The 22,396-nt window shown below is 39.7% G+C and overlaps 2 protein-coding genes across 7 annotated transcripts in view; one reads left to right on the forward strand and one right to left on the reverse strand.

Moving 5' to 3' along the window:
• IQGAP2 (IQ motif containing GTPase activating protein 2) overlaps positions 1-22,396 on the forward strand; it is a 123,569-nt gene that overhangs the window by 80,291 nt on the left and 20,882 nt on the right. For 3 of the 4 annotated variants that reach the window (XM_039729662.1, XM_039729661.1, XM_039729663.1), the window contains 8 exons: positions 1,104-1,267; positions 1,804-1,964; positions 4,300-4,424; positions 6,426-6,589; positions 14,925-15,015; positions 18,991-19,152; positions 20,265-20,407; positions 21,340-21,510. In XM_039729662.1, coding sequence (XP_039585596.1) covers positions 1,104-1,267; positions 1,804-1,964; positions 4,300-4,424; positions 6,426-6,589; positions 14,925-15,015; positions 18,991-19,152; positions 20,265-20,407; positions 21,340-21,510 — 1,181 coding nt within the window. The remainder of the gene's footprint in view (positions 1-1,103; positions 1,268-1,803; positions 1,965-4,299; positions 4,425-6,425; positions 6,590-14,924; positions 15,016-18,990; positions 19,153-20,264; positions 20,408-21,339; positions 21,511-22,396) is intronic. The other variant, XM_039729664.1, reaches the window with a different exon arrangement.
• Positions 1,992-13,319, reverse strand: F2RL2 (coagulation factor II thrombin receptor like 2). Of its 3 annotated transcripts, none has more exons than XM_039729668.1 (3): positions 12,781-13,317; positions 10,237-11,071; positions 1,992-2,790 (listed from the first exon to the last, which is right to left on the reverse strand). In XM_039729668.1, coding segments are annotated over exons 1-3 (894 nt in total). In that variant the 5' UTR covers positions 12,839-13,317; the 3' UTR covers positions 1,992-2,789. The 3 variants fall into 3 exon arrangements, with proteins under 3 accessions (XP_039585602.1, XP_039585600.1, XP_039585599.1); XM_039729666.1 differs by lacking the exon at positions 1,992-2,790 and adding an exon at positions 8,979-9,797 and having other exon boundaries at positions 12,781-13,319; XM_039729665.1 differs by lacking the exon at positions 1,992-2,790 and having other exon boundaries at positions 8,979-11,071.

Consider the following 22,396-nt stretch of genomic DNA (forward strand, 5'->3'; position numbering starts at 1 on the left):
AACAGTACACAGAAAAGCCATGTGATAAGGTAGAGGAGTGGGGCTTATTGATGAAAAAGGCATTTGCATAATTGCTGTTCCTCAATTGGCAACACGTGCTCTAACCTTCAAGGTTGCTTCCCTTTCCTGCCAGACCAGAGTGGTGCCTTGTACAGTGTATTCCTGGGTGTGTCCTGGCCTGGGTTTCTTCAGAGGTGGCTCCTCCAGGTGTGCAATTATGGTGCCAGTGACTAAGCTGAGGGATGTTGTAATGCTTCTGCAGCTACCCAAGTGGGAAGTGTTTTTCAGCATTTTTCTGCTGGGCTTCAAACCCCTGACAAAATCAGTCCAGCAAAAAGTAAAACAGGCAGGTTGTTGAGGTACTGAAAATGTTTACACTCATAGTCTCATATTCCTCTATTTGCTTGTTTAAATTAAAATCTGAGCTGTAGCAAATGGATTAATTTCTAGATGGCAGTGCCTGTAAGGACTGATCTTCCACACTGGCAGAAAAGCAAACAGGTGTTGGCATGCAGAGGAAGTTTTAGCATGTGGTTTTTCCTCAGTTCAGCTACTAATTTTCTGGAAGGAAATCCCACCCCTCTAACACATTTGGCTGATTTCCACCAGCCTCCTGAAATAGACACTAATAATGCTGTTGGTACTTCAGGTACTGTCCTGTTCTAGCTAGCTCAATTAGATCCTGCCAAAGGAAGAGGTGAGAGAGGAACTGTGGTGCAAAAGGAAGGGAGCATTTGGGGTGAAGCAAGACAAAGGTGCTGACATACACAGCAGTACCTGCTGCAAGCACACCCAGGAGGAGTTAGATCTTTCTCTGTGCTAGGGTGGCATCAGCTCCTTGTTTTGTCTTAGAGGTGCAATAAGCAGTCTCTCATATCTAAAAGTCGAGAAATGTTTAAGTCCTCCAGTCAATTATTTGCTCAATACCTTTGAACAGAGACAGTTTTTGCAACATTCAGCAATCATATCATTTCACAAAAATTTTTTTTTTTCTCTTATGACAGAAAATTATATTATTTATAATAACCTAGTTGACATCTACAAGGCATGAAGAGCAAACAGCATATGAAAATTAATAAGCTTTTTTCCCTGCTGTTCTTTAGAACTTATAGCGGTTGACAATATCAATACAGCAATTCGTAACTGTGATCCTAGTAAAACACTGGTTGCACTGATGAAACCCGAGGCACAGCTGCCTGTTGTTCACTCATTTGCTGCTGCTGTCTATCAGACTGAGCTGTTCAACCTCCAACAACAGAATGCTGTGGTAAGAGTGAAAAGCTTACAACCTGCTCATTGATGTTGTGTAGCCAGACCATGAGACCAAAACATAGCATGTTGTTGTGTAAAATCAGACATAATTCTCTTGCCATGGTGTTATGTATTGCATGAATCGTTTTGGTTGAAAAGGCAATATTTAATTGCAGAGTTTGTTTCTTGCCACACTTCAGTCTGGCTGAGCTCTTGCGTTGCAACAAATCAACTGACTTTTTTTAATTGTTGCATGCTCTTAATGAGGACTAACTCTAGTTTATATATTGTGTAGAAAAGTAATCCCCTGTTATGAGTAGGATCAGAAGAGATGAGATTGTGGGGCAAAAGAGGGAAAGGCAGACTAGATGGAACGTAGAAACTCACAGAGCTTCACCACCACTGTTGTGTCAGTCTGGCATGCCTGTGACTAGGAAACTTTCCTGGCTTCTTAAATCAAGCCCATCTCCTTGATGGTGTCTAGAGTGTGTAACTCAAATCTGTTACACTGCTTATTTAGCTTCCTGACTGCAGTACATTATTGTCCTACAGAACTACCTGGCACATGATGAACTGTCTATTGCAGTAGAAATGTTGTCAGCTGTTGTGTTGCTAAACCAGACCTTGGAAAATAAGGACATCCTAATGATAAAAAATCATCTCAGAAACCCATGCCTTGGCTTCAGTAATCTGGAAGAGGAAAACTTGCAACGGTAAAGGTTCATTTTGTCTTGTCTGGATGAGACTTGGCAACTTTTAAAAAAAATAAGTAGGACTTTTTTGGGGGGTGGGCTGTCCTGTGTTGTGGCTGTGAAGTTGAAAGAGCTGCAAGATAAATATCTCTGGTTTAAATTAATAAGGGAGAGTGTGACAATTGCTGTACTAGTTGAATCTAAATATAAGTGATAACACAGCCGTGAAGGCTGTGGACGTGTGAGTTGCAGGGAAAATGTCCTCAGAAAGCAAACATGAAGATCTTACAAGGATTTTTGCAGACACCAAAATGTGAAACAATTGTAGCTGGAAATTGTTAATCACTAACCATTCTGCAATCTGTCTGAAAGATGGTCTTTGGAATGAGATAGTGTTTAATGCCTCAAGGTCCAGGTGATCTCTTGAGCCATGGACAAGCCCTTTTTTGCTTGGTGGAAAAGTGAATACAATCCTGTGGCAAAAACATATGTTCAACATTACATTTTAGCCTTCACTTGCCTGCCAGCTGCTTGCCCTGTCACTTGCCTGACTTACCACAGATGTGCTGTTACTGCAGTTGCTGTCTTGTCTATCAATAAAAAATCAGGCAACACAAGAGACCTGTGCCCCCAGCATGCAAGGGAGAGCACGGGAATGTGGACCAGTTCCTGTCTCTTGGCACAGGCAGTGGAAGCCTCCACATGCTTCTGGAAGGCATTAGTAGGCAAAAGGGACCACAGAAGCTGAAGATCTTCACTAGGCTGTCAGGGGACACGAATCTGAGAGTAGCACTTGCTGGGTGTCTCAAAGCCAGAAGGAAGGTGGTCAGATCAGGAACAAGAGGCTCTAATTTTGGTGAGAGAGAGAAAAATGACATAAAATGGAGCAAAACTAATCTGCTACTTTGCCTCTTCTGATGTGAGTTGGTGCTTGTGAGCAAGAGAAGCAATGTTATGAATATGTAGAAATGGCCCCAAAGTGTCCCAAGTGCAGCATTTCTGGTGGTGTTACTGACCCAGTCTTTAGATTACACTGTCAGTAAACACAGATGAAACAGTAGGAATTAGCTGGACTTGACAACTGAATAAAATTTTGTTATGCCTTTATGTTAACCTGTGCCGCCAGCCATATGTTGAATATCACAGGAAGCTTTGACTTGCACAGTACCAAGAGAGATATAGTAGAGCTAGAAAAACTTCATTTAGGGAGATGCTGTCCAATGGCTTTCCATCAGAAGAGATGGACTTGTTTGGAATATGTTTTCTGGAAGAGAGAATTTAGGGGAAATATGTCATAGATCTCCAAAACTGTGAATATTGTGGAGAATGTTTATAGAATCAGTTACTAGATTCTAGTAGCTCTAGTTGTTTGGAGATTTTGGAAAACATCATAAAGTAAATATTGGACCCTATCAGATATCAAGTTTAATTATTTTTTAAAAAGCTGTCATCTCACAAAACCTGTAGTGGGACTAATTCCTCAATAATACATAAGGTTTAAAAATAGAGCAGGTAAATTAATGGAGTGTAGCCTTATTTGCAACAATTACAGTGATACACAGTCTGCAGCTCCAGAAACCCTTAAACAACAGGCTACTAGATGCTGGAAAGACAAATCAGATTAGGAAATTATGAATCTCTTCTATTTTTAATTTTTTTTCTGCCAGGCATTCATTCCTCAGGCTTCTGATGGAAATAGAAGATATGTATTTTATCTGACATACTGTAGCAGTTCTATGCTTGAATTGGGAAAATTATTTAACTTATATACATATGAATTTGCACTACTGGGGAGGTTTCCAGCTCATCGGACCTGTGAGCTTTCTAGGAAGAGTAGACACAGGCTACAGAGCCTGTGCTTGGACTATCTTGAGTTGTGGGAAGAGGGGCATAATTTTTATTTTTTTTTTTAGTCCCTTGCCCATGGTTCATCATCTTCTTCATGGAGGTAGCAAGGGATGCTACACATGATACTACTGACTGAAATTCTGGTCTTTGAATTGGTGTCAGGAAGACAACAATAGTTTTATAGAACAAGAAGCTGACTGTAATTTTCCCCACATTTATCTGTTGCACCACATAGCAAGTTGTATGTATGTGTATGTATTGCCATCATGCCATATAACCAAGAAAAGTTCTCTGCATTATAGGGCCATTTCTTCAGATCCTGAAATGCATGTGTAGAGCAGGCAGCTTGCATGTCTGTGTAATTTCTGCCAAGAGCTGAGTTTGTCTGAAACTGAGTCATTGGAAAAAAATTCTAGTCACTAAATGATGGCTGATACATCTGACTAATTCTTTATGGCACTTTATCTTATATATGAAATACACTTATGTATTTTATATCTTCTTATAGTTATGCTGATACACTATTGTCTATTAAGTCAGAGGCTTCATCTCAAGGCCAAGATTATTTAAGCTGGAATGATATCCAGAACTGCATTGACATGGTTAATATGCAAATTCAAGAAGAAAATGAAAGTAAGTAATTCTTCCTCCACATTGCCCACAGACGTCATAGTCAGGTCTTCGGTATGTAAATCTATGAACTGAGTGGCCTCATTCAGACACTCTTGAAAAGAGAAGAGCATTAACAAGTTTTGAAAGCCTGATGATCTTTGAATGTCCTTGAAATATTCCTGTTTGTTTCAGAAGGCTGAAGGATATCACAGGGTGCCTTCTGCAGTGTTAAAAATGCAGTGTTAAAAATGTTCTGCCTGCATGGCAGTGTCTGCCAGCCCTGGATGGTCTCACTTTGGGGATGTTGCAGTTGTAAGCAAAGAACATAAAAATTACAAAAACAAATTACAAGTGGTGTTCCATTGAAAAGTGTGCTTTAATGTGTAAATTATTCCAAGTGATTGTTTTTCACAAAGGAGTCAGTAAGCTGTCAGACAGTGCAAATATCTGTCTTGCTTTCCTTTTGGGTGACTTGATTTCCTGTTAGACAAGTAGCTTCTTATGCCCGTGTGTTCTCATGTTAATGGATTTAGAGTTTATTTTTGAAGCTGAACGTAACTGTTTTGCCATAAGAGGGTGGTGTTATATTAAATGTGATAGTTGATCATTTGGGCCTCAAAAAAGTTAAAGCGCCAAATTCTTCCATCATTATGTAGAAATTTGAGGCTATCGAGTTATGCCGAATTTGCTGGAGCAGGGAAAGGCAGCTTTCAGACTGCCTGCCATTTCAGAAGCAGTCTCAGTGCACTTTGAGAGCCTTTGTAAGACACAGGCTGCTCCTGCCCTTCCTGGACTGCCATTAGTGTCCTGCATGCTGCTGTTTCATATCATAAGGGAAATTTTATATTACAGAATTTCTAAAACTGGCTGGATTATTGCTTCCTAAATCTAGTCCAGTGGTTGCCATGGATCCTCACAGCTTGCCTGCAATGTGTACCCTCTGACAAGGTGGGGTGCTGAGCAGTTTATTTGACTGGCAGAGTCACTTTTTTTGTCTGAACCTCTGCACTTGTTAGGAGTTGGAAAAGACCTTGGAGTAGCAGTGAAAGTCTTCAATACCAAAAGAGCTGCTCTTGCTCTCAGTGGCACTGACCTCTGCCTGGGAATGTTGAGAGGGGGCAGATGGGCAGAGAGAAGAGGAAGACGGGAGGCCTCTGTTTCTTTAAGCAAGTCCCATATTTGCATAGTCCCTGTTTTGGACCACCTCGGACAAACTGCTCATTCCCCAAGCCTTATGGTGACCTGGGTCTGTGACCTCACCAGATGGGCTGTGGTGGGTCTGGAGACACTTGTTGAGGGACGATCCACTGGGAGCGAGGATGTCATCCCTGACAGGTGATGGTAAAACCCTTGACCTCTTTAGGGACTACAAGCAGTGCATTTCAGTACTGTTTAGGGGCAGGAGGAAGTTTATTTGAAACTATTTGGCCCAGTCTGAAGAAAATGAGTTAAAGGTATTATTAAATACATTGGGCCTTACTTCCTGACTGAAGTACTGAGTGCCACTGGTCAGCATTGTTAGATTGGTTATTTCCAGAGAAATTACAAGAAATGAGGTTAAGTTGCTATGTAATGCTGTAGCTGGGAGTGCAGTATGTATGCATTTGTCCAAATCAAGGTTTCAACTAATGTGGTCTGAAATCACTTGAAAACAAAACTTTCATCACTGTAAGCCAATATGTTAAACATATAAATATGTGACACCTTGCTTTTTCTTAAGCTTCATGTAGTCCTTCTTCCCAGAAAATAGAAAAATCTGTTTTCCCCTTTTTGTCAAGGATAATTTTGATTTTTAGGAAGAGTTTTATCCAGATGTATCAATAACTGTGATAGGAAGGAAAGTTGTATAGCATCAAATAAATATAGGAACAAAAATAATTTAAAATCAGCTGCTGTTGCTGCCTCTGCTTCTTGTTTCGTGATTTTTCTGTTCTTCATGTTACTGCTTTGTTTGTATGTGATATCAGAAAAGTTGCAACTTTCTTTGATAAGTGCATCTTTAATAACTTTTCTGTTTCACAGGAATCATTGCAATTGGACACATTAATGAAGCAGTTGACCAAGGAAATCCTGAGAAAACTCTAGAAGCCCTGCTATTGCCCACAGCCAAGCTGCAAGATGTGAGACCAGTAAATGCAAGGCATTATCAGGATGTTCTGCACCATGCCAAAGCACAAAAATGCAAGGTTAGAATATTTACTGTTGTTGTCCATGAGAAGTGAAATGCCAATTCTTTTCACTTGCTTCTGTGTCCCTGTCCTGGATCCCTGATATTTACATTATCTTTTCCCAGTAAAGTTGTAAATAAGCCAGTGACAACAAACTGGCACTAAGTAATTTTGCACTATAACTTATTCTGACTGGCAAAATTGATTAATTCTCAGTGTATTAAAATTAAGACATTTCTGCATATGTCTTGCCACTGCTGTAATCTCACTTACTTTAATTCTCGAGGTTGCTGCAGCTATTACAAAATACGGGCAGCAGCAATACTCAGTTGGGAATTTGTATAAGGATACAGTTATAGGTCTGTGTCAGGCAGACAGCTACAATATGGATGGAAAGTGAGGTTTTTGCCAGAAAGAAGTCACAATTATGGTGTTATTTAACAAATCTTCGGGAAGTATTTTGAGGCATCTCCTTTGCTTATGTTGTTTTATTATAGTAGAGTTTTGTATATATTTCTTTTACAGTTTTATCATGCAATAACAAGCTGACAGTCTTGCATGTGCCTTCAGTTTGAACCTATCTCAGCTGGATGTTGCTATCTGCTTTCCCAAAAGCAGTGGCCTGGTTAGCATTACAGCTCAGGGAAGCATAAACAAAGATCAGCCTAGCAGCTTGCAGGATGTGACTGACCACAAGGTTAAGTAAAGCTACTAGCACAGCACTTAAAATGTCCAGTGTCTGGAGAACACAATTAAAATTCACACAGTATGTCCCTGAGGTAACATGGTGAATTAGGGAAAGTCTGCAAATGTTGGCTTGTAAAGTGTCTTCCAGCATTTGTGTCACCTCACCTGGGGTACCTGCTGTGAAGCCATGTTGTCAGAACTTATGAAAGGTGTTTGCACAAATCAATTTTTCACCAGGGTTCCCAGGTAAGGGCTGGTTTCACTGAGCCCTCAGTGCAGAAAAGCCTTCTCTCGCCATGTTTGCTGGGAAGGGTTTCGTGCACTCTGACTTCACCTGTCCTGGATGGGCTGTGGTCAGTGTTTGTGCACAGTGAGGGTGCTGGCTGCACAGTGCTGACCCAAGGCATGCCATGTGTATGCACAGTGAGCCAGGATGTCCCCAAGGCACTGACCTACAGCCCACAGGAGCCTGCACACAGCTGTCCTACCCTGACTCACTCCTGCCAGCTGCCCCAGCGCTCCCCAGATGCAAACTGATGGCTACTTCTGTCCTGGTCTGAATGTGCTCATAGGAAACATGAGTGTAAATGAGTGTTTACAATTTTTGTTCTAAAAGTTGGAGAATCTCTTTGAAGTCTTCTCTTTATAAGATTGTTGATGTTCCAGAGACTTCTGCTGGTCTTTCTCTTCTGAGCTATTTTGGTTTTGCAGTCTTTTGGCAATTACTTAGAGCACCTTCTCTGTAAAAAGGAGTGTTGCTAATGTTTCAGAAAAGAACAAGACACCGTGCTCCCAAAAGAAACACTCAGATGCATACTCACTCTTTACAGTGATCAATCATAGATATGACAATTCTTTAAGTAAAAATACAATTTAGATTGATGTTTCCTTAAAAAAAATCCAAACACAATTGTAAAGGTAGTGCAATTTCTGAAGACGGTCTATTTTCCACATTTTCTGATCCTTGTTTATAAAGCAGATCTGTCAGAATTTGCGTTTAGCATGTTTTAAGAGTGAGCTGTGGTAAAAGGAAGTATTTGATTTACAAGGATCAGATAGATCTCCCTATAAACTTCCTGCCCCAACATCTGGAAAAACATATGTGTCAAACCTACCCACTTATTCTAAGAAGCTTGCTGTCACTTCCCCATAGCTGTAGTGATCTGGGGGAGTCTGCACCCAAATCTGCCAGAACACATTATCCTTATAATCTGAGGTCCTTATCTCAGATCTGACCTATTTGTTCCTTGCTTGAAACTGAAAAGGGAAACCTGGAACGCATTTTGTCCAGTAAATCGTAAACCACAGCTTTTAACAGTTCTGAAAGCCTTTTCAAGCCAAATGTATTCAGGTCCCAGTGAAGAGAAGCCCTGTCTTAAGTGAGCATATTGTGGATAACTGGAAAGTTAAACAGAGGGACCAAATTACTAAGTTTGGTTGTAGCGTTTTTTGATGTTTTTTGTTTGGTGGTGTGGTTTTTTTTGTTTGTTTTTGGGTTTTTTGTTGGGTTTTTTTTTTTTGGTGATAGGTACAGAGATTTTAGTTAGGTTCACCTAACTAAACATATTTTCAGCAGTTGTGTAATATTTGAATTATTTTAGAGTTATCTTTAAAATTTGTCCTTATGCATGTTGAAGGAATGGCAGGATTAAAACTAACTTAAGAGCCAGAAGAAATAGAAAAAGGGGAACCTCATCAGACTGCAAATTCGCTTGAGGCATTTTCCAGTGCAACTCATTTTATTTAAGTAAAGTTTTTTTACAATACTATTATCAAAACAACATAAAACATTTTTATCCTCACTTACATGCTGCAGTTACAAATTCAAAAGACAACCACTGAGGTAATTTTCTAGGAACTTAGTATGTAAGTAGGTTTTGAGTTTCTGTAAAGGTAAAAATGAACCCATTGTTTTACTAATAGTCAATGGTAACAAGCTGCAGTATTTGTAACACTGTAGGTATTTCCTGTGAGGATGTGGAAATAGAGAATACTACAAAATAGCTTCCCTGTTTTGCTTGCCAAGCAAGAGTAATATATGCCTGGATTCACACTGATAAGGGTTTGCTCACAGCAATCCCTGTGGGTTAGGGAAGTGCAGGCGCTGACAAAGTGGAAGAGCAAGTCTCCAGTGCAGAGCTGGTTAAGCAGCCTCATGGGAGAGGGAGCCTTGCAAGAGTCAGGTTCTGTGTCCACGGCTGTAGATCTACTGTTTGGTGAACCTATGGGGACTCTGTATTTCCAACATCCAGGGCAGTATTTGCTCTTGACTGCTCCCAGGCATGTAGAACGTGCTTGTTCGCATTTTTCACCAGGCCAAAATCTTGGTTTTGTAACACTGTTCCTGCAGTGATTGTTGGCTGAGAGCTAATCTGAAGTGTCATGAATTGCCCTAGAAGTGCTCTTTGGATGCTGACACCTCTTCTAATATTTAGGGGCTGTGGTGACTGATACTCTGGCAGTTTCTCCATGGCCAGAAAGTGATCTCAGAAAGAAATGCAGGTGCAGAGCTACTTCCCTCAATCTGGGTACACAGGTGCTGCAACACACGTAATAAAGTTAGAGCTGGAGAAGTGTATTTTTTGAGATATTCCTTGTGTGGAATGAAGTAAATTTAACTGAGATTGTGTTTTCTAACCCATTTTACTTGAAGTATAAATGTCGCACCTGAGATTCGTTGCTGTCTGTGTTAGTACTATACAAAACCATAATTCCAGTAATAAATTCATTTTTCCCTGGATATTTTAACCATTGTCAGATAAATATTGGATTGACTTCTAATTTTTGACATCAGAAAATAAAGGAAAGGATCAAGACAACTGTTTAGGCTGCTAAGACATAAAGCAATTAGATAAAAAGAATACAACCTATCTGTGCTGTAATAGTAATAGTTGATGTGATGGATAATAAGGATAATATTGCTTGGCACAAAGCAAATAGCAAAGATGGTAAGAATCAAAAGACTGACTTTAACATACCAGAACCATTCGTGAGTCTTGAGCGTTCGTATAATCGAGACATAGCAGAACACAATAGTTGCAAGTGGTATTAAAAACCCAAATACAGCTAAGGACACGTAGTAGTAGAACTGGAAGGAGGACACAGTCTCACAGGCGCTGTGCACGTCGTGGCAGGTATAAATGTCCAGCTGCTTCACATAATAGCTCTGCTGCATGATGGCAAGCGGGAGCATGTAGAGGAAGACGATGGCCCACACAGCAGCGCAGGCTGCGATGGCGTAGGCGCGCTTCGGGAGGCCCTTGTAGGTGAAGGGGTGAACGATGGCCAGGTAGCGGCTGACGCTGATGCACGTGAGCAGCAGAATGGAGCAGTACATGTTGCCATAAAACACCGCTGTGGTCGCTCGACACATGGTCTCCCCAAACACCCAGTTGTTCCCGTTGATGTGGTAGGCTATTTTGAAGGGCAGTATGATGCAGAAGAGCAGGTCTGAAACAGCCAAGTTTGTGTAGAGGACAGCAGTGCACACGGAGCGGATCCTGAAGAGGAGCATCCACAGAATGATGGCATTAGATGGTATGCCCAATAAAAGAGCAGTGAGGTAGACAGCAGGTATTAGCTTGGTGCTCAGAGAGCTGGTGAGGTACTCCAGCGTGGTGTTGCTCACTTCTGTTAACGTGGAGTCATTTGACTTTTTTGAAGTGCATTTGTTTTCTCTGATATGGACAGTTGTTGTTTCCCCTTCTATAGCATAAGGGGGGATGTAATCATAGTCTCTCGCTGAAATTCCACGAAAAGTCTTGATAAGAGACACTGTTTTAATTGCAGAGCCATTCCGTGAAAATTCTGAAGCTTAGAAATAAAACAAAGTGAAAATTGTTAAAAAGGACAAACTACTGTATTAACAATATAACTCACCTTCAGGAGCAGAGAAAGATAACCATATCTATGTGAAAAGCAATATAAGTTTAAAAGATTTGGGGATATCCTCCTCTGCTTGGGTATTCAAATGTACATCAGTCTTCATTTATCATTTCACACCAAATCTTGAAAATTCATCATCAACCTAGTGTTAGCTGGTCTTTCTGCATTTTGAGTGTTTTCAGTAATCTCTGATTACTGAAAACATCAGACACTTCTGTAATACTTATGACCAGTGGAGGATTTTTCCCAGTAGTAGCAATGCTGGTCATTCATCATATAAACAGTCTTTGTTTAGGCTTGATCAAACCACCATTACTATCCTTGTCACTTCACGTATTAAATGAATGACTGCAAAAGATGCAAAAAGCACTATCCACTCTAACACCGACTGAAACTTTCAAATTAGAAAACTGAAATTACCCATAGTTTTTTGGTCTCACATGTCAAATTTTTATTCTTCAGCTTCTGACTAAAGCAAAACTGGATCTTTTCAGTTTCTCATACCTGAGCAGGGGTAATGTCTTGAAAATTGAAAACAAATGGTTGGACAGGTATTAGATGTAATTTATTGGGAAGTGAATAAAACTTTTCAAGCAGCAGGAAAACTATCTGTTAGTAAATATTGTCAGCATGTGGGCAAAAACAGTAATACTATTTTATTAACATCTGTTCCTCAATCTTTAGTAGAGAAATTTGTAGAGACATTGACATCTTCACATGAAGCACAGATGTGTTCAAAATGGTTTTTAAAGCCATGTGTTGTAAAACATATTTTACACAGTAAACAATTGTGTTAGTATTTGTGTCACTTAAATTTTCTTAGTTGCATTTAATGCAAAAATACTAATTGTAAAGCCTTCAGCATGAACCATGAAACTGGAATTCAGAAACAAACTGAAATATGGGTGAAAATCTTTGGACTTTTTTTTACCTTTCCATATTTGAATAAAATAAAGAGAATAGTTTTATTAGTGTTCGCTGCCAGATTTACAGTAGAATATTTTAAAATAATAATTAGCAGAATAAATAATTTGTAGTAGTTTTTTGATAGCTACTCCAGAGAACTAGTTTTAACCACTCATGAAAAGTCATACATGTGCCTGCATTGGCTGATAGGTGTGTAGATAGATATAGGTATAAATACATATATATATATGTATATTATATATGTGTGTGCACATGTATATCTATTTATGTATACGAGCTTTTCATAATGAGCTTGGTTTGAATACACTTTTAATTCTAGGGAGGTGTATTTGATCATTTCCTTTAGTTATTTTTATCACAATAGTCATCTGAGCATTTCCTTCTAATAACACCATCTGTGAAGTTATAGAACAAGACACTACAGGTTTAAAATTATTGTATCATTACAAAAATACTAGATAAAATATGTGTCTTCAGTAAGTGCAGAAAGTCCCCTCAAACAAATTTTTTATAGAAAATAATGGGCAGAGGTAAGGTGTCACTGAAATGAAAGAATAAAAATCGGCTTTAAAGGAGACATCCTGGAGCAGTTTTTTTGTAACTGGTACATGTGTGTACAACTAATTTCAAGTTTGCAATAGCAAACAGCATTATCAAAAAGTTCATTTTATTGACTAAAATATGGAATAGATACAGAAAGGAGGACTCACCTGTAGTGCAAAGACAGGAGGTAAAAGAGAGTAGTCCAGTGAAAAACAGTATCTTCATTGTAGTGAAATCCAGCCAGCTGAACAATGGTGCTGCACTAGTTCATCTCAAGAGGCATTTTGTGGGGTCTTTTTCCCCTCTGTAAGGGACTAAAGAATGATTGATCTGTCCTCCAGAAGCATCCTGTAAGCATGAGGTTTATGGTAAGGAACTAATTTGTTCTTTGTCTACTACAGCAAGAGGGTGTGACGTATCCAAATATGCACACATGACTCAGTTTCAGCCTCAGCCCAACAAAGAGATAAAATTGCTTTACAGCAGCATTTTAACTCCTAATTTACCACAAGCCTGAAGCTGATATATGCAGGGTTCTACTGACATCTGTACATACAGATAGTTGGAGTAAAAAAGTGTTTTCTGGAAAAATCAAGGGGTGTGTTTAGTAAATCCTCAAGGGTCTCATTCCAAAATGTCACGTGGCTGAACTCTGTACCCTTCTCCAGAGAAAAGCTGGGCTTGCAGAAGAGTGTGATGATCTCAGTTTAGCAAAAGCAAAAGACGGAAAGAAGCCACGCATACAAAAATGCCTTAGGAAAACTGCATTCTGCTTTGCCTTTTGCTCCCTGCCCACTGTTAGCTGTCTGGCTCCTTCAATTCACCTACTGCCTCTCCTCAGACAGTTTCCACCCCTCCACAGACTGCAGCCTCTAAAACCTTTCCCCTGTTTTCATTTGCTGCTTTGTTGATCCCTTCCTTTTACTCTGCCTTTTTTTTTTTTCTCTCTCCTCTTTTTTTCCCTTCAAAGCCAAATAGCAGCAGCTTGTTTCAGCAAGCAAAACTAGCCCAAGCCTTGGTCTAGCTTCCAGGCAACATACATTGTACTTGGCTCTGGAGCAGTATTTGTGTCTGTTTTTGTATTTAATGTGTAAAAGCTAGATACCAGATTAGGAACTCTCAATGGTTTTCTCAAAATTCAGTGGCAGTTTGGAAGTTTATTAAACATTCTCTCAAGTGCTAACTCTCACTCGGTAGAAAAATAAGCAGTATGTGTCCACTGTCCTGTGATTGTCTGACACCACTTCATGTTATTTATGTATTCTGCTACCTTGTTTACATATATGGTGTAAGCTGAAGAGCATGTCTTTAATAGTTTTTTACCCTGTTTTTTCTGTAGTTTCTGTGGATATCAGATTTATTAGATCTTTGGCTGAGGTTCAGCACTTAACCAGGGATACTCATTGCAAAGCTGCTTCTTTGTCCATACTGTTTTAGTCTAAATGTGTTTCTAGCTGGTTTTTTCCCCTGAATTATTTGTGTGTATATTTTCCTAGATCTCTCTTAATCAATACATTCCAGCTTCTTTCATCGTTAGTCTGTCATAGGCCTGACACTCCTATTTCCTCTTTAGCATCAATTTCTCACCCACCTACTGGAATGGATTTTAAATATTACTTTAACCGTGTTTTATCTGCTGAAGTGCTGGTATCACCAGTGAACCTGGGCAGTAGGGCTGGTTAGTGGGGATGTTGATCCCACTCTACTACACCTTCTATTTTAACTTGGGTTTAATGTAATGAACTTTAGGTCTGAAAGAAGAGTGGTGCCTATTCTGCTACTTAATTACAGAAATGTTTGCATGAGCTAAGTCATCATTACTAAAGCTGAGCTGTCTTTCTATGAGAGTATTCACTGTTGTTTTCTAATGCAACATGTACTTAGATATACACAAGGATCCTTTCCAAATAAGGGATTTTGAGTGTAAGCCAGCTTCCTGCAGTCTTCTATTATTCTCTCCTACTATCACAGTGCTGCCTGGTAATGTGTGATTTTATTTGACTCAGACTACTTTGCCTACATATCATGGAAATAAAAATGTTTCAATTTTTATTGATCTTTAGTAGAATGAATTCTATGCCAGCAGTATCAGCAAATTCTTTTCTTCTACATCAAAACTTTCAGATTTTTATCTGAACAGGATCTTTTTCAAGTCAGTAAATAGAATATGAATGTGTTTCATTGATGTTTTTAAACAGATTTTTTGTCTTCTAGAGCTTTGCCAAGGACTGATGGTATATTGGAGCTGTATCACTATATTGAGACAACTCTTATTCAGTTTTTTCAAGGCTTTTTACTGTCCTTTTTCCAGGAATCTCAAGATGAATCAGCACTTCTGTGGCTGGATGAAATACAAAGAGGAATCAATGACAGCAATAGCAACATAAAAGAAGCAGCAACCTGTAAGCATTAACCTGCATCTCCACTGGTCTTGTTTTTCTTGGTCTTGGGAAAATGAAATTGGTAATTTATATTTTCCAGTTCAGGGAAGGTGCAAGCCCTTTAAATACATTAAAAGAAATGAATGCATGTTCTTTGTCATACTAAAACTGAGATGACTTAAAACTACAGGAGTGGTGTTAGTTCTGTCTAAAGTGGTAATCTTTAAGGTGTGTCTAATAATTCAAACGACTTGGTTATACAGGTTTACATCAGGTTTACCAATCTGTCTAATGTCAGTGTATCTTCATGTAGCTCCTGAAATATATGAATGAGAACAGATATGCTGTTCAAGAGCTTGTTTTGCTATATTTAAGACCAAAATCTTCATGCATATTTTAAGGGCAAATTTTTATGTTTACAATTTTGCTTTTTTGTATTTCTTTATATTGTCTTTTATGGATTGCTGACAAAAATCTGGAACATATTAACTTTTAAAGCAGTGTACAATGAATGCTAGCTCTTTTTGAAAAGTATATGCTCTTCCAATCTGTAAGGAAGAGGAAATCTATAGGAAAAATGCTGAGGCTTAATCTGTCAGAGTGCTGTGTACTGAATGCACTCAATACCTTTTGTCAAAGCTTTGACTGAATATAATAATATCAGAAAAAATGTAATACATAATAAACTTTGGCAAGCAGTGTAGAAGCAAGCACCACTGGGTTTATGGGGCACTTTGGAGAGCACAGTGATGTGCCTGCCTGTTCCAGGCCAGGCCCAGCACAGCAGAGACAAGGCACTGGGCATTGGTCAGCTTTCTGCTTCACTTGGCTTGGGGTGCGTCAGTGCTGCTTTCTGTTGCACCTTGGGAGCCTGTGAATGCAAGTGCTGAAGTCGGGGCATTCCTGCAGTGCTGTGCTCAGCCATCCCTGGTGCAGTGCGGCTGCTCCGAGCCCACAGGCACATCAGGAGCTACTGCTCGGGAAGCTGCGCGTGGAGAGAACACAGATGGACGTTAGAAATAACTATCCCTGCTACGGGAGCACTGCATTTTGTGTTACTATAACTTTAGAAATTACTTAAACAACTGATATCGTCTTCACATAACAAGGCAGATATACTGAAGAAAGGTGAAGTGTTTTTGTAAGTCACATATCCATAGAAAGTACTGGGCTTGTGTTTTCTGAGACAGGATCAGATACACACACATTGTCTCAACCAAGCTTTTGTACTGAGGAGTGCAGATACCTTCTTTTGTGGAAAAACCTGCTTCCCATTAATGCCACCCAGAGCCATGAGGAAACATGAGCACAGAGAAGGGAAGGAAAGGTATAGCTTATAAACAGATTTGAGTTAAACCTAAAGACCAACTTAAAAATGCCCTCATTTGTGTTCACTGGTGTAAAAGCATTATGAATATGATCATAAGCAGCCTGCAGAAATTAGAGCAGCATAATTCATACAGCAATACCATACAATGTTGCTAATGGTAAATCCACTATCTAGTTGTTGTACTAAAATCTTTTTTTTTAATCTATGTTGGTAATAAATGCACAGCTTTTCACAATCAAGAATGCTCAGTGGAACTGTTTTAACATTTCACTTTTAGGAAAAAGCCCCTAATTTTGTATACTCTACCCTGTGGGTTGAAAAGAAGCACTGTCAGCGCAGCGCATTCTTAAAGAGCTCTAAAGTTTTGCAGCTAAAACCGGAGCCTTAACATTTCCCCATGGCACAGAACCTGATACTTCCTATGACCAACACATCCTGTCTCAGGAAGTTTGCATGTTGTGTTCACGTAGTCTAAACTGAAAGTTCAGCTTGATTACAACTTGGAAAGGAACTTTGCTTTGACCTATCATACAGACACTATTTTTGAAAGGCAAACAACTCCAAAACTTTCACAAGGTAGTCAAATATGTATTTTTCAGTTTAAAAAGTCTTTTTGAGATTGCTGCAGTAATGGCAATAAAATAAGCAATAAAATAAGAGAAGATACTGGCAGCAGTACTGAAACAGTTTTGATCACTTCCAAACTAACTTTTATGCCTTATATAAATACTAATTGGTACACTACTAAAATTTTTAAAGGCTTTTACAGTCATTCCTGTCAGTACAGGACACTGTATCTTCTACCTTTATTTAGGAAGAAGTGTTCAGTAAGTGCTGGTGCACTTCCTAACTCATTGTGGTGCTTGCTCTGTGTTTTGCATCACCTTGCTTCACTTCTTCAGTAAGTTCAACTATTGTACTCCTTATCTAAATGGAGGACAAAAAGAGATCAGCCAAATATCAGCTATATAGCATTCAGGAGTAGATTTGAGCACTGACTTCAGTCTTGCACAGGAAGAGTCTGTCAAAGCAGGAAGTCTGTGTGTCCTGAGAGAGTCCAAGCTATAGGAAAAAGCTGATCTTTGGCCTTGTTGAGAGTTCAGGCTTATCACACCAGACAACTGCGGCTTTGTATATCACAGCTGTTTAAAAGGGAGGATGGGTGTGGAAAAAAGCCCTTTGCAGTGTTGATCTGGTACTGGCATCCTAACTGCTAGAGAAGCAGACTGGAGCTGACAGTTTTCTGGCAGTTGGGGATGGCTAAGCCCCAGTTATCTTAGGATTTTTCAGGGTCCAAATGGCCTTTCTCTAGAGCAACAGCCATGGTATTAATGGCTAGCATTTAAAATGAAAGGAATAATTTCTGTTGAGTTTTTTTTTTACCTGATAAACACTTTTCTTACATTTTCCTTCAAAAGTACAAATATAATTAATTAAAACATGAGGAAAAGCCAGATGGCAGTGGACCTACATAAATTAATCTTAGTTTAAGTTGTGTTTTCTTTTGTCTTTGTAAAAATATCTTCCAGTACCCTTAACTACATAATGAAAAGGAGGAAGGAAAGCATTCAAATACTGCTGAACAGAGTTGATGAGGCACATGGGACTGTGTATGAGTCTGGGGCCAGCCACAGCCAGCTGTAATGTGTGGCTTCCCAGTTTTTTCTGCTTCCTTGCTGCTGAGGCCCGATGCCTGGATGTCACAGTGCCACAGCAATAGTAGAAAGGCATTTCCAGTACATGTGTGTGCTGGGCAGAGGTCTGTTTCAAAGCACAGAATGGATGTTCTAGTCCTATTCACTTGTTCCTCTGTGCATGGGTCTTGAATTTAGATGTGAAGGAACACCTTTAAAGACCAGAGCAGTGATTTCTAAAGCAGCCTAACACCTAGTGGGTAAGGTACTTTTGAAGTGGCATGTACTTCCACATGTATGCTGCCAGGTGTTGTGAGATCTGTTCCCTCAGTGATGGAGGGATCTGTGCAAGGAAGCCCTGAATTAGAGTATGGGTAATGCCATATAACATCAAGGTCTACACATCCTTCACAGCATCACCTCTCAGGGTGCTTTTATATGTCCTGAAAGCAAAAGCTGCATCTCTGGCAAATTCAAGGCCATGAGTTAGCTTTAAACAAGTTCCAGAGGAGGCAAGTTCAAGAAAGAGCTGCTTCACGGTGCTGAGTAGGCTACTGCAAAAATTTACTGAAGGCAATCAGTTTTAATTCCCATTTTGCACAGTAGAAGTGAATGTTAAATGTTCATAGCTTGTAACCAAATTACTTCATGTACCTCTAGAAGGCTTGATCCCAAGGCATCAGTGGATGATGGCCTGTCTCTTAGGGCAGGCTGAGTGTGGGTACTTGCCATCCTCAACCCCTGCCCCACTGTCACCTGCTATGTCCCATGATGGGGAGCAGCTATGCCATCAGACAGCTCTCAGTTGTGCTGTGGCTGCATCCGAGCCTGGGTGGAGCAGACACTTTCTACCTAACACACTTGTCCTTACAAGCATGAAGGAAGCTGGAAATGGGTAGAGCACTGAATTGCTGTGTGCCGTGTTGTCTGTGTGTGCCAGTGTTAGAAGTTCATTTTCAAAGTTTCTGGAGGCTAGAGTTATGGGTATGTCATAATATGACACTTAATTTATCTGTTATTATTTGACCCTAGTGGCTGTAGGAATATCCATGATTAACAAGAGCTTGGAGAAAGGTGATTCACAGCCAATCCTGATGATACTACAGTCAAGGTTTGGATTACGAGTCATTCCCGAATGTGCTGAAGCCTATTTCAGGAAGCTCTCTGAAGCCAAGAACATGAAAACTACGGAAGGTAAAAAACTTCCTAAACAGGACTGTTCCACATGTCCGTATCACTGAGGCAACCAGAAAGCTAGAACAGGATATATCTGTAAATTGAGGGAGACAGCTGCTTCAAAATTCTTTTACAAATGTTACGCTTTTCCAAGTGCATTTTACGTGACGTTGTACTGTTGTGCACATAATGCAGACCACAGTACCTGCTGAGAAACAAGTCTAGTGACTTCCAGAGTCAAGCTGAGACTTTCTAGAATCTCAAACCTGCCTCTATCAATATCAAAAATATCAAGAGTGGATTTAGGGCAGCTCCTCTGTGACTGTCAATAGATTAGTCCATTCCCTCAGAAAACTCTATTACTTGCTGACAATTTTTTTCAAATTGGAAGATGCAGACATCAGTCTTACAGATCATGTCAAAGATAAAGTCAGTACCTGACAGTGTTCACAGCCCAGTTATGGTCCCTGTGCATTGCCAGAGCAGCAGTTACCAGCAAAATCTGGGGCTAGAATCTGTTCTTTGTCGTGTTAGAGCTGCAAAAACTGGTCATAGCTAACAGCAGCCAAGTTCAGCTAATGGTTACAAAAAAATTACTGTCAGAGTAGTACCCGTTCTTACAGTAGACGGGCATGTTTCACTTTGCAACATGAGTATTTTTAACGCCTTACTAGTTTTACCTTGGGGCCTTTTGTCCATGAGGAAATGAGGTTTTTCCTGCTTGTCAGGATGCAGACTGGTTTACCAAAGCAATAAGCAAGAAAATTATGTGGGTATAGGAAATGTCATGTGTGAGATCAGAGTAAGTCCAGAATTTGGGCAGAAGACAAGAAAAATATTTTTCATAAACAGTCTGTTTCACTTATGAGTGATGATGTAAGATGAAGGACATTGTTTCAGGAACACTAACTTGACACATTAGGGTGTCAGGTTTGCTCTAGAGGAATGACCCTCATCCACCTAGCAGGGTATTCTGAAAATCCTTACTACAAAAAGGCCCAAAATATATAGAGATTTTGTGTGTCAAATGGCTTCACAGCAAATACAAGGAGGGGAAATGAAAAGGGGGAGCTGCAATTTATCAGTGAAACAGGACACAAATGTGTACTAATGGTATGAACTGCTTTTAGGTTCCAGTGAAAGTCCATGGATTAAACTTGTAATGAAAGCCATGTATGATTACTATTACAACGTGGAAACCGAGGAAGGTACCTGTGTTGCCCCCAAAGGAGTTGTACCAAAAACTTCATGGTTAACTGGCGAAGAAATCCAGGTAGGTGGCTAAAACATAGGTTTTTATTGCAAAAGCAACATAAACATTTGGGAGAGCGCGAGACATGAAATTGTCAAGAGGCTGTGGTGGGTGAAACTGAAGGTCACTTTATCAGTATCTGCTTCTGACAAGAGCAGCAACTTAAGTCTAAGCAGACAGTGATAGGCAGCACAGTCTCCTGTCTAGTGTCTGGCAATGATTTAGGGGTATCCTTACTGGAAGTTAAAGCATTTTTTTTTAATGACTATCAAAAGTCTGATTGCTTCCATACCCTTTTATAGGACTTTTCATTGACCTATAACAAATAATTTTATGATGTATTTGTGAGCAGGTGGAACCACCATTTTCTATTTAAATCTAATCCTCTGACAGCATTCTTGTATCTCCAGATTCAAGAGGATGAGTGTGCTATTTTAGCTTCATTAATGTAGAGGTTTCACACTAGCGTGAAATAGAACAAAGCAGATCACACAACCCTCTGAGTAATTTGTTCTTCTATATTCTGCTGCAGCTCACCTAAGTTACAGGCTTACTCCTCTACACAAAGAACTCGAGTCAGTGTAAGTCCTTCTGAATGCAGCAGTACTTGAGTGTCCTCAACAGAGAACTTGCTGCTTCAGTTAGTGTTTCTAGATGTCTGAGTTGTCTGCTCCTGAAAACACTTGTAAGTGTTAGGAAAGCAGAGCCCTGCTAATGTATAAAAGAATACTCTCTTAAAATAGCATACCCCCTTGAAAAACTGAAGCTTGAAAGCCATTCAGTTACCTGTCATGTAGGGTTCAGCAGTAACAACATAGGTCTGATTTAAATGTGGGGGTAAATCAGAGGGACTTGGATTGGGTGAACATAAACTGCGGAGATGGAGAGAACATAGTACAAATTCCAGGATGGTTTTGTCTTTTAAATGACCTTTTTCCATCATCTCTTAACAGAACATTGCTGGGCAAGTTACAGCAGATTACAATCGAGAGCAGCTGTGGCTTGCTAATGAAAATCTGATTGTTGGGCTGCAAGCCCGAGCAAGGGGATTCTTAGTCAGAAAAAACTATCAGGAGAGAAAAGCCTATCTTCAAAACCAGGAACCATCTGCCATCAAAATACAGGTACTGTTCTAGAACAAGAAGGTAATGTGGCTTGGGCTGCTTTCTGCATGTAACAATGACATGACAGATTACTACCACTGATAAAATTCTTAAACAGATCTGTCTCCCTGTTTCTAGCAGCAGCAGTTTAAAATTCTACGTCTACAAATATATGTGCTTTCACATAGCAAATGTCCAATTTTAAAAGAATCTATTGTATCCACCTCCAGTGAAAGTTACTTGGGAAAAGCTCATTAATGCACAGCCCTGGCTTTGTTCTGACATGCTCAGATTTTTTGTGGTGTACCTAACTATGCACAGGACAAGACCAGAAGGTATTTGTTAAGTATCGAAGCAAAAATTCCTTGGCAAAGCATGATTAAGAAATACATTCCTTACTAGACTTTCCCTAGTTGGAAGTGGTTTGTTTCTGCTCCATAAAGTCATAGCTGGACAGGGAGTGGCAGCTCCCTTGGTGTTCTTTAGCAGTATTTCTTGGACGTTTCCAGTTTGGTGAACTCTAAAAGGAAATGTTCTGCTGAGGGTGCAAACATTGACAGAGGCATGCACACTGGTTTTCAATGGTGAAATATCCAGCTTCTATTAGGAGCAATTCATTCCACCACCCACTCAAAAAAAAAAAAAAGGGAACTTACACAAGAGGTTTTTATTTTTTAATCTACAGTAATTATGTTTAACAATTCTTTATGACAAATATCTCTACCACTAGTAGTTGTTATTGGGATTGACTTTTCACTTTCCAGCATGGTGTCTGAGCCCAGTAAAGAATTGTACCTTGAGAAATTCAAAGTCTGTGTGAATAAGTTCAAAATATGGAGAAATGTACATTAAAAAAAAATTGTTCTGTTTTCTTTCTATTGGCATTAAAGTAGAAATGACTTGTGGA

This window comes from Passer montanus, unplaced genomic scaffold (assembly GCF_014805655.1).
Source record: "Passer montanus isolate IOZ18808 unplaced genomic scaffold, ASM1480565v1 scaffold7, whole genome shotgun sequence".
Lineage (NCBI taxonomy): Eukaryota > Metazoa > Chordata > Aves > Passeriformes > Passeridae > Passer > Passer montanus.